Consider the following 12,512-nt stretch of genomic DNA (forward strand, 5'->3'; position numbering starts at 1 on the left):
CAAAAAAAAAAAAAAAAAAGGAAAAAAATCTTAAATCAGTAACCTAATTTATACCTTACGAAACTAGAAAAAGAAGAGTAAACTAAACTCAAAAAGCAAACCAGGCATGGTGGCTCATGCCTATAATCCCAACACTTTGGGAGGCTGTGGGGGGTGGATCTTGAGGTCAGAAGTTCGAGACCAGCCTGGCCAACATGGCGAAACCCTGTCTCTACTAAAGATACAAAATAAATAAATAAATAAATAAATAAGCCAAGTGTGGTGGCACACACCTGTAATCCCAGCTACTCGGGAGGCTGAGGCAGGAGAATCGCTTGAACCTGGGAGGCAGAGGTTGCAGTGAGCCAGTATCACACCATTGCACTCCAGCCTGGGTGACAGAGTGAGACCCTGTCTCAAAAAATAAAAATAAAAAAAGCAAAAGGAAGGAAATAAAGATTAGAGTAGAGATAAAGAAAAATTAAAGAAAAACAATAGGAAAAATCAATGAAACCAAAAGTTGGTTCTTTGAAAAGGTCAACAAAATTGGCAAACCTTTAGCTAGACTAAGAAGAGAGAGAAGATTCAAATAACTAAAATTAGGAATAAAAGTGGGGACATTGCTATTGATTTTACAGACATACAAAGGATTATAAGAGAGTACTATGAACAAATGTATGCCAACAACTTAGATAACCTATTTGAAACGGATGAATTCCTAGAAACATGCAAACCTACAGAAACTGAATCAAGAAGTAAAAAATCTTAACATACCTATAACAAGGCAACAATTAAATTATTATTATTGTATAATAATAATTTTTTTTTTTTGAGACAGAGTCTTGCTCTGTTGCCCAAGCTGGAGTGCAGTGGCTGATCTTGGCTCACTGCAACCTCTGCATCTGACCTTCAAGCGATTCTCCTGCCTCAGCCCCCCCAGTACCTTGGATTACAGGCACCCGCCATCACACTCAGCTAATTTTTGTATTTTTAGTAGAGACGGGATTTCACAATATTGGCCAGGTTGGTCTTGAACTCCTGACCTCAAGTGATTCACCCGCCTTGGCCTCCCAAAGCGCTAGGATTACAGATATGAGCCACTGCACCCAGGTGAAAAAGATTAAATTAGTAACAAAAACCTCCAAAAAATGAAAAGTCTAAAACCAGATGCCTTCACTGGTTAAAGAAGAAATAACCAGTCTACTCATGCTCTTTCAAAAAAATTGAAGAGGAGGAAACACTTTCTTGAGGCCAGCATTACCCTGATACCACATTTCAGACAAAGACACCATAGGAGAAGACACCAATATCCCTATAAATACGGAGGCAAAAGTTCTGAACAAAATGCTAGCAAACCAAATCCAACAACATAATAAAAGAATTATACTAGGGCTAAGTGAGATTTGTCTCAAGAATGCAAGAGTGATTCAATATAAGAAAACTGGTCAGTGCAATACACTACATTATTAGAAACAGAGAAAATAAACACAATCATCTAAGTTGACACAGGAAAACATTTGACAAAATCCAACACCCTTTCACGATAAAAACACTCAGCAAACTAGGAATAGGAGGGAACGTCCTCAACAGGATAAAGGGAATTTATGAAAGCCAAAGCACACATCATACTCAGTAGTGAAATACTGAAGGCTTTCTCTCTGAAATTTGGAACAAGACAAGGATGGTGGCTTCTACCACTGCTATTCAACATCGTACTAGGAGTTTTAGGCAAGAAAAATAATTACCCAAATTGGAAAAGAAGAAATAAAACTATCTGTGTTCATAGAGGACATAGTCCTATATATAAAATCACAAAGAAGTCTCAAAAAAAAAAAAAGCAATTAGAAAACGGTTATTAAAGCTAATGAAAAAATTTAGCAGAGTTGCAGGGTACAAATGAACTCGGACTGGGCACAGTGGCTCATGCCTGTCATCTCAGCACTTTGGGAGACTGAGGTGCCAGGATTGTTTGAGCCCTGGAGTTTGAGACAAGCCTGGACAACACAGGGAGACACTGTCTCTACAAAAAAATAAAAAATTAGCCAAGCATGTTGACGCACACCTGTAGTCCCAGCTAATTGGGAGATTGAGGTAGGAGAATGGCTGGAGCATAGGAGGTCAAGGTTGCAGTGAGTGGTGATTGCATCAGTGTACTTTAGCCTGGCTGATAGAGCAAGACCCTGTCTCAAGAGCGAAAAAAAGGTCAACTCACAAAAATGTTGTGGGTCGGGCTTAGTGGCTTGTTCCTGTAATCCTGGAACTTTGAGAGGCTGAGGCCTGAGGATCACTTGATGCCAGGAGTTTGAGACCAGCAGGGGCAACATAGCAAGATCTCATCTCTTTTTTTTTCCTGTGATAGGGTCTCATTCTGTCACCCAGGCTGGAGTGCAGTGGTGCCATCATGGCTCACTGCAGCCTTGACCTCTTTTGCTTGAGCAATCCTTCCACCTCAGCCTCCCAAGTAGCTGGGACTATAGGCGTATACAACCACATTCAGCTAATTTTTGTATTTTTTTTTTTTTTTTTTTTGTAGAGATGGCATTTTGCCGTGTTGCTCAGGCTGGTCTCAAATTCCTGGGCTCAGTTGATCTTCCCACCTCAGCCTTCCAAAGTGCTGGGGTTATAGGCATAAGCCACTGCGCCCAGCCATATAAAATTAATTTTAAAAAACTTATTTCAAGAACTTTTTTTTTTTTAAAACAGTCTTGCTCTGCTGCCCATGCTGGAGTGTATTGGCATAATCTCAGCTCACTGAAACCTCTGCCTCCCAGGCTCAAGTGATCCTCCCACCTGAGCCTCCCAAATAAGTGGGACCACAGGCCTGTGCCACTATACCTAGCTAATTTTTTGTAGAGATGGAGTATTTCCATGTTGCCTAGGCTGGTCTTGAGCTCCTGGCTTCAAGTGATCCTGTCACCTCAGCCTCCCAAAGTGCTGGGATTACAGGAGTGAGCTATAGTATCCAGCTCAATTGTGTTTGTATACGCCAGCAATGAATGATTGAAAAAGGAAATCCAAAAAACAATTCTGTTTTCTATAGCATTCAAAAGAATAAAATGCCTGGGAACAAATTTAACCAGGAAGTTGAAAGATTTGTACACCAAAAACTGTAAAACATTGCTGAAAGAAATTAAAGAAGGCCAGGTGCAGTGGTTCATGCCTGCAATTCCAGCACTTTGGGAGGCTAAGGCAGAAGGATTGCTTGAGGCAAGAAGTTCAAGACCAGCCTGGGCAACACAGGGAGACCCCTGTCTCTCTATATAATTTTTTTTTTTTTGATAGACTTTCACTCTGTTGGCCAGGATGGAGTGCAATGGCATGATCTCCACTCACTGCAACCCCTGCCTCCCAGGTTCAAGCAATTCTCCTGCCTCAACCTCCCAAGTAGCTGGGATTATAGGTGCCCACCATCATGCAGGGCTAATTTTTTGGTAATTTTAGTAGAGAGGTGGTTTCACTATGTTGGCCAGGCTGCTCTTGAGCACCCAACCTCAGGTGATCTACCTGCCTTGGCTCTCCAAAGTGCTGGGATTACAGGCGTGAGCCACCAGGCCTTGCTCTACAAATAACTTTTAAGAAAACTTAGCCACGTGTGGCCACATGCACCTGTAGTCCTAGCTACTTGGGAGGCTGAGGCAGGAGGATTACCTGAACCTGGAAGATCAACACTGCAGTGAGCAGCCATGATTGTACCACTGTACTGCAGCCTGGGCAACAGAGTGAAATCCTGTCTTGTTCAAAAAAAAAAAAAAAAAAAAAAGCCAGGTGCAGTGGCAGGTTCCTATAATTCCTGCTACTTTGGAGGCTGAGGCAGGAGAATTGCTTCAACCTCGGAGGCAGAGGTTATGGTGAGCCATGATCATACCATGGCACTCCAGCCTGGGTGGCAGAGCAAGACTTTATCTTGGAAAAAAAAAATGAGCTGGGTGTGGTGGTGTGTGCCTATAGCCCTGCTACCAGGGAGGCTGAGGTTGGAGGATTGCTGGAGCCCAGGATGTCATGGCTGCAGTGAGCCATGATCATGCCATTGCACTGTAGACTGGGTGACAAGGTGAGTCAAAAAAAATGAAAACAAATCAGAAGAAAAAAATTAAAGAAAGCCTATATAAATGGAAAGGCATTTATTCCCCAAAGTGATCTATGGATTTAATATAATCCCTATCAGAATTTTAATGGCCTTTTTTCAGAAATGGAAATGCTGACCCTCAAATTCATATGGAACTGTAAGAGGGCCTGAATAGCCAAAAGAATCTTGAAAAAGCAAAACGGGCCGGGCGCGGTGGCTCACGCCTGTAATCCCAGCACTTTGGGAGGCAGAGGCGGGTGGATCACGAGGTCAAGAGATTGAGACCATCCTGGTCAGCACGGTGAAACCCCGTCTCTACTAAAAATACAAAAAATGAGCTGGGCATGGTGGTGCATGCCTGTAATCCCAGCTACTCGGGAGGCTGAGGCAGGAGAATTGCCTGAACCCAGGAGGCGGAGGTTGCGGTGAGCCGATATCGCGCTATTGCACTCCAGCCTGGATAACAAGAGCGAAACTCCGTCTCAAAAAAAAAAAAAAGAAAAAGCAAAATGAAGCTGGAGGACTCACACTTTCTATTTCCAAATGTGTTGCAAAGCTATGGTAGTCAAAACAGTGTGGTATTGCCAAAAGTATAAACATATAGACCAATAGACTAGAATCAAGAGTCCAGAATTAAACATGTATGACCAGTTGATTTTCAACAAGGATGTCAAAAACTATTCAATGGAGAAAGAATAGTCTCTTCAATAAGTGGTGCTGAAACCACTGGGTATTCACATTGCAAAAGAATTCATTCACCCCTACCTCATACTATATGAAAATATTAACTCAAAATGGATCAATGACCTAAATATAAGAGCTAAAATGATAAAACTCTTAGAAGAAGTCATAGAGTAAATCTTCATGACCCTAAATTTGGCAATGGATTTGTAGGTGGAACAAAAGCATAAACAACAAAAGAAAAAATAATTAGACTTTACCCAAACTAAAAATATTTGTGCATCAAAGGATATTATCAAAAAGTGAAATAACAACTACAGAAAGGGACAAAATATTTGCAAATGATATATCTGATGGGTATAGAATATAACAACAACAAAAAGGCAACACAGTTTAAAAAGGGGCAGAGGACTTGAATTGACGTTCTCCGAAGAAGATCTGTAAATAGCTAAGAAGCACATGAAAAGATGCTAACTTTCATTAGTTATTAGGGATGTACAAATCTAAACCACAGTGAGATACCACTTCACACCCAACAGGATAACTATTTTAAAAAAAGGAAGAAAGAAAAGAAAATGTTAGGATGTGGACAAACTGGAACTCTCATAACAGTGCTAATGGAAATATAAAATAGTACAGTTTCTGTGGAAAACAGTTTGTTTCTCAAAAAATTTTTGAAGAGAAGAGAAGGAAAGTTTTGTAGTATCAATAGTCATATTGAAACTACAGTCATATTGATACTATATATATAGTATATGTATATATATATTATGTGTGTGTGTGTGTGTATATATATATATATATATATATATATGCATTATAGAGTAATGCAAATAAGGAATTATGTTCCTGTTATTAGGAACCAGGATTTTCAAAGTAAGATAAATTAGATACATGTATAAATTCAAAAGACTTTTAAAATACTGTAATGATAAATTTGAATTGGAAATATCAATATGAATTCTGGTTTTTAAGTGCTTTTTCTAGTAGTATGCATTGGCAAATGTAGCAATGAGCTCCTTTAGTAACTAGATTTTGGTCTCTATGTACCATTCTCCACTAAAAGTAATCAGGATTCCATGGGAAAATAACTTGATTTTTGGTCTAGAGCAGGGTTTTTTAAACTTTTTGAAAATTACTCTCCAACCCAGGAGTTTTTTTAGAATCTTTTTTTCCCCAATTACCTCCTATCTCATGAAATTTTAATACCACAGATATATCATGTATCTGTTTATGTATTGTGACCATTTGGTGGACCATAAACCATTGGAATAGCTAAGATTTTTTTTATCCCCAGAAGAACCAATTTTGTTTAGAATGCATGGTCGAGGGCAAAGAAAGTGCAGGATGATCTTGCAGCATGTTGATAAAGGAAGCAAGGAAGCAGTCAAGCCCAAAGAGGCTCCCAGTGACCAAAATTGGGACAGTTTGAGCATTAAAAAGAATAATTACTATAGTTGATTAAAGTACGCTGGATGTAGCTACTCAGGAGGTTGAAGTGGGAGAATTGCTTGAGCCTAAGAGTTTGAAACCAGCCTGAGCAACACAGCTAGACCTTACCTCTAAGAAGATAAAAAAAAATTAGGGCCAGGCAGAGTGGCTCATGCATGTAATCCCACACTTTGGGAGGCCTAGGTGGGTGGATCATGAGGTCAGGAGATTGAGACCATCATATCTAAAACAGTGAAACCCAGTCTCTACTAAAACTAAAATTAACTAGGCGTGGTAGCACACGCCTGTAGTCCCAGCTATGGGAGGCTGAGGGAGGAGACTCTCTTCAACGCAGGAGGCAGAGTTTGCAGTGAGCTGACATGGTGCCCCTGCATTCCAGCCTGGGCGACACAGCAAGACTCCATCTCAAAAAGGAAAAAAAAAGAAATTAGAAAATAAAATTAGTCAGGCATGGTGGCACACACCTGTAGTCCTAGCTACTCGGTTGATGTGGGAGGATTGCTTGAGCCCAGGAGTTTGAGGCTGCAGTGAACTATGCTTGCACCGCTGCATTCCAGCCTGGGTGACAGAGCAAGACCGTGTCTCTTAAAAAAAAAAAAAAGCACACTGAATATATATAATAAAAATCCACAAGCTCATAATGAATGAAAACAAGAGCTGGGTGCTGGACGAGGTAGCGCATGCACCTGTAATCCCAGCACTTTGGGAGGCCAAGGCCGGGGAATCACTTGAGCTCAGGAGTTCGAGATCAGCCTGGGCAACATGGTGAAACCCCACCTCTACAAAAATACAAAAATGAGCTAGGCTTTGTGTTACATGTCTGTTGCCCCAGCTACTCAGGAGACTGAGGTTGGAAGATTACTTGAACCTGGGAGTTTGAGCCTGCAGTGAGCTGTGATCATACTACTGCACTCCAGCATGGGTGACAGAGCAAGACTCTGTCTCAAAAAAAATTAAATAAATAAATGATAAAACAAATTAATACTCATCTGCCACTGTTGGAGAATATTTTTCACTAACTCTCTACTCTGAAAACCAATTAAAGGGAAATAAACACTCATCCTTTTCAGGGAGAACTATAGTTCAGTTTAATCAAATAGTCGCATTTGCAGAAAGAAAGCTCCTCTTTACAGAAAATATGCCAGTTGATGGAGAACTAGACATTCCTCAAAGGATCACCCCTAATTAGAAGGGGAAAACTTGACAGTGAGATCTTGTTGTGCCACCTTAACTTAGTAAACTTAGCTATACTTATAATGGGACAATGAGACAATATGCCTCCAGTATGATGCAATATACAGTACATGGGATCACCTCTTAAAGTTTTCTTAACAAAATTATTTAACATAAATTAGCTAAGTTAGATGTAATTTCCAGTTAATAGGAAATACAAGATATAGTAAAATAAGTTAAATGATTCTTGTGGAAACAATCAGACAAGTCCAGAATGTGGGACATGACCTTCTGCAAAGACATGTGGCTTGTTCTTTTTTCTTTCTTCTCTGTCTCTCCTTTTTTTTTTTTTTTTTTTTGAGATAGAGTCTATCTATCTCAGTGGCTCAGTGGCTCAAGTGGCTCAAGCCTGTAATCTCAGCACTTCGGGAGCCCAGGGTGGGCAGATCACAAGATAGAGACCATCCTGGACAACATGGTGAAACCCCGTCTCCACTAAAAATACAAAAACTAGCTGGGTGTGGTTGTGCGGTGCCTGTAGTCACAACTACTTGGGAAGCTAAGGCAAGAGAATCACTTGATCCTGGGAGGTGGAGGTTGCAGTGAACCAGGATCGTGCCACTGCACACCAGCCTGGTGACAGAGCAAGACTTCCAAGCAAAAAAAAAAAAAAAAAAAAAGGATGGAGTTTCACTTTGATGCCCTGGCTGGAGTGCAGTGGTGCAGTCTCGGCTCACTGCCACCTCCACCTCCTGGGTTCAAGTGATTCTCCTGCCTCAGCCTCCCAAATAGCTGGGATTATAGGCACCCACCACCAAGCCCGGCTAATTTTTGTATTTTTGGTAGAAACGGGGTTTCTTCATGTTGGCCAGGCTGGTCTCAAATTTCTGGCCTCAGGTGATCCACTTGCCTCAGCCTCCCATAGTTCTGGGATTACATATGTGAGCCACCGTGCACAGCCTTCTTTTAAAAAAGTTACTATGGGCTGGGCACGGTGGCTCATGTCTGTAAACCCTGACACTTTGGAAGGCTGAGGCAGGCAGATTGCTTGAGCCTAAGAGTTCGAGACCAGCCTAGGCAACATGGTGAAAACCCATCTCTACTAAAATACAAAAAAATAGCCAGGAGTGGTGGTGTATGCCTGTAGTCTCAACTACTCAAGGGGCTGAGGTGGGAGGATCGCTTGAGCCAGGAGGACAAGACTGCAGTGAGCAGTGATCAAAGCATTGCACTCCAGCCTGGGTGACAGTGAGACCCTGTCTCAAAAAAGTTATTATGCAAAAGAAGAGGCTGCACTATTCTAGATTAAAAGAGGCTTCAGAGACATAACAAGATGCAGTCCATGGTTCATGTTTGGATGCTTTTATAAAAGACATTTGAGGGAATAATTGGGAAAATTTGAATATGGACTAGGTGTTGAATGATATTAGGGAATTCTGTTTAATTTTGTTTAGCTTGTTAATGGTGTATGGCTATGTTGGAAAAATGTATCTATTTATCTATCTATCAATCTGTCTATCTATCTATCATCTATCTATCTATATCTTTTCTTTTCTTTTTGAGACAGTCTCTCTCTGTCACCCATGCTGGAGTGCAGTGGCACAATCTCTGCTCACTGAAACCTCTGCCTCTTGGGTTCAAGTGATTCTCATGCCTCAGCCTTCAGAGTAGCTGGGATTACAGTCATGCACCACCACGTCCAGCTAATTTTTTTTTTTTTTTCTTTGAGACGAAGACTTGCTCTGTCACCCAGGCTGAAGTGCAGTGGTGCCATCCCGGCTCACTGCAACCCCCGCCTCCCGGGTTCAAGCGATTCTCCTCCTCGGCCTCCTGAGTAGCTAGGATTACAGGTGCTTACCATCATGCCCAGCTAATTTTTGTATTTTTAGTAGAGACAGGGTTTCACCATGTTGGTCAGGCTGGTCTCAAACTCCTGACCTCGTGATCCACCCGCCTCAGCCTCCTAAAGTGCTAGGATTACAGGTGTGAACCACTGCACCCACCCTTAATTTTTATGTTTTTATTAGAGACAGGGTTTCTCCATATTGTCCAGGCTGGTCTTGAACTTTTGGCCTCAAGTAATCCACCCATCTTGGCCTCCCAAAGTGCTGGTTTACAGGAATGAGCCACTGTGCCAGCTGGAAAAATTTCTTATATTTTATTATTATTATTATTGAGACAGAGTTTCACTCTGTCACCCAGACTGGAGTGCAGTGGTGTGATCTCAGCTCACTGCAACCTCTGCCTCCTGAGTTAAAGCAATTCTCCTGCCTAAGCCTCCTGAGTAGCTGGGATTACAGGTGTGTGCCACCATGCCCGGCTCATTTTTGTATTTTTAGTAGAGCTGTTGGCCAATCTGGTCTTGAACTCCTGGCCTCAAATGATCCACCCACTTCAGCCTCCCAAAGTGCTAGGATTACAGGTGTGAGCCACCATGCCTAGACATTTCTTATATTTTAGAGATGCATTTTGAAGTATTTAGAGGTGATGTGTTTTATAATGTCTGTCCTTTATTTTAAAGCACTTTAGCATGCAGAAATAGATGAAACAAATATGGCAAAAATATCAATGTGTTAAATCTAGGAGACGAGTATATGGGCATTGACTGCACTAGTCTTTCCACTACTTTTTAAAAAACATGTTTAAAAATGTTCATAATACAAGGTTTAAAAAATTGAAAATGGTTTGGCTGAAGGGTCGCCAGGAAATGCTACTTCTCAGACAAGGAAGGGTAAGTTGGCCTTGACTTATGTTGAGAACCTGTGGCTCCTGGATTCTTCCTCATATGCCTTTTTTTCTTCCCTCTCCCTTCACCCTACGTCCTTTCCAGCCCTCTTTGATTCCATGCACAGCAGCCAGACCTCAGACAGCCCATTTTCCCCACCACGTACTCTTCATTCACCTCCCCTGCAACTCCAGCAGCGCTCTGAGAAACCCCCTTGGTGTAAGTAATCCTTTTGGAACTGCCTAGACAAAAGCCAAGACCAGAGTGATTGGTGAATGAGGGGCCTGTTGCCTGAGGGAAAAGAAGCAGTCTCACTGCCATTTCCACCATGAAGGGAGAATCTGTGTATTCTCTTTCTTTACCTCTGTTCTCCATGTTCCTTCCATCTCATTGCAGAGAAGCTTTTCTCCAGTATTAGGAATAATTTTTTTAAATTTAATTTTTTTGGTAAATTATTTCTTCCTTGATGATTTAGAGGGACTATCTTCAAACAAGTACAAATATTTCATATGTAATACCTGTCCATTTTCTAACCAATTGAGCAATTTATTGCAATAAGCTACCTCACGTCTTTCAGCAAGAAATAAATTAAATTTGAATAGTAAATACAATACATAATGAATTGGGACACAATTAAAATTTGCTTTAAATATTTCTTTGGGGGAGAGGACACCACACTTCCACTCAATGAATAGAAACATTTTTACAGTCCAGAGGCCTTTTTTTTTTTTTTTTTAACACCTATTATGCCACGAATTCTTAGGGAATAGGTTCCAGCAGCTCAGGCTCCTTCACATTGGTTCTCTCAAAGTGTGCTTCTCTGGGTGGAGCAGGCTGGTGCTTCAGTTGGCTTCTTTTTCTGATCATTTTCCTTCACGCATTTCAGGAAGCTATCTCAGCTCTTATAGTGCTTAACGTGTTCAATAAGCACATTAATTCTCTTGGGTAGAATCATGCCCTCAACTTGTTTGTTTACAACAGTGCCAACAGCATGCTGGGTAACATTGTAGACTCTTCAGTTTTGCCATGGTAACACTTGTGGGACATTCCTTTTTGAACAGTACCCATTCCTTTGATGTCTACAATATCACCTTTATTATTTTTTATTTTTTTATTTTTATTTTTATTTTTTACTTATAAAGATGGGGTTTCACCATGATGGCCAGGCTGGTCTTGAACTCCTGACCTCAGGTGATCCACCCACCTCGGCCTCCCAAAGTGCTAGGATTACAGGCGTGAGCCATAGTGCCCAGCCAATATCACCTTTCTTATAGATTTGCATATACGTGGCCAAAGGAACAACTCCATGTTTTCTAAAAGGCCTAGAGAACATATATCCGGTGCCTCTCCTCTTTCCCTTTGTGTTCGTCATTTTGGCAAATTATTGGAAGATGGCAGTTCTGGCCAAAAGGCAGGAATACTTTTTAATTTGGAGAGAAGTGTTTCCTCAAAGGGGCCTTTGGGGAAGAAAGGATGGAGACTTCATTCTCCTCTGATCCCTATTTGATCTTAACAGCTTTCTCCAGTAAAGATGACTAGCAGACAACCTAGATATTAGAAAAGCTGGGAGCAGGAGACTAGGATCTGCTACTTAATTCTCCATGATCCTTCTCCTGTTGGTCTGTTTTCAGTTTTTAGTTTAAGTTGAGGTGCTGCTTTTTCCTATCTATTGTTTATTATCTCTAATCTATCACTAGTTATTTTTGGTAACAGTGTGAACAGTGGAGCCACACAGAATTCTTGAATGAATGTAGGAAGGAGGAGCTACTGGTGGTAATTGGAGGTGGGGATATGGGCCAGAGGCACTGGTGAAGTATCATCCTGCCTCGGGGGAATAACTGAAATCAAACATGCCTTTCATTATTTTACTTGGATAGGACCCAAGCAAAGATTCTTACTTCATTCGGCATTGGACTTAACAGTTGTAGAATTTTGCCCTTTTTCCCCTATATAAGGAAAAAACTTTCTTCCCTGACGACACCAAGAATTCCTCTCCTGCATTTCAGAGAATCCTACACTCACCTTGCCTTTGCCCTGTTTACCTCTTTCCTGGAGTGTTGATGAGTTCTGTGCCCTCGGAAATCTTACCCTTCTGTCTTTTCTGTTTCTGGTTGACCTTGTTGATTTGCCTGAATCAGACCACTAGCTGGATATTAAGGCTACTTCTTTACTTGGGTAAAGCTCAGCTTATATCTTTTTCTTTTTTTCCATCTAGTATCAGATTTTTGACTCAGCATCAGGTGTTTAGCCTCACTGGTAAACATCTTCTTTAGAATCTATAAGTCTGTACCAGAAATAGGCTCCACATCTCTTAAAGCCTTGTTGGCTCAAAACCATATCTTGTCTCTCTCTGTTTTTTTTTTTTGTTTGTTTTGGTTTTTTTTTTTTTTTGAGACAGAGTCTTGCTTTGTCACCCAGGCTGGAGTACAGTGGTGC

At 41.1% G+C, this 12,512-nt stretch overlaps 1 protein-coding gene and 1 long non-coding RNA gene across 19 annotated transcripts in view; one reads left to right on the forward strand and one right to left on the reverse strand.

Moving 5' to 3' along the window:
- Window positions 1-12,512, forward strand: part of PPIP5K1 (diphosphoinositol pentakisphosphate kinase 1) — a 53,912-nt gene that overhangs the window by 37,374 nt on the left and 4,026 nt on the right. For 17 of the 18 annotated variants that reach the window (XM_032297666.1, XM_032297672.1, XM_032297669.1 and 14 more), the window contains one exon: window positions 10,182-10,295. The exons of the other annotated variant lie outside the window; for it this stretch is intronic. In XM_032297666.1, the coding sequence (XP_032153557.1) occupies window positions 10,182-10,295 (114 nt within the window). The remainder of the gene's footprint in view (window positions 1-10,181; window positions 10,296-12,512) is intronic. 18 annotated transcript variants of the gene reach the window in all.
- On the reverse strand, window positions 10,524-12,484 carry LOC116564500. The gene is made up of 2 exons (XR_004274930.1): window positions 11,340-12,484; window positions 10,524-11,167 (listed from the first exon to the last, which is right to left on the reverse strand). It is a non-coding gene; the product is annotated as an uncharacterized LOC116564500 (long non-coding RNA).

This window comes from Sapajus apella, unplaced genomic scaffold, assembly GCF_009761245.1.
Source record: "Sapajus apella isolate SASKATOON/1434 unplaced genomic scaffold, GSC_monkey_1.0 scaffold37, whole genome shotgun sequence".
Lineage (NCBI taxonomy): Eukaryota > Metazoa > Chordata > Mammalia > Primates > Cebidae > Sapajus > Sapajus apella.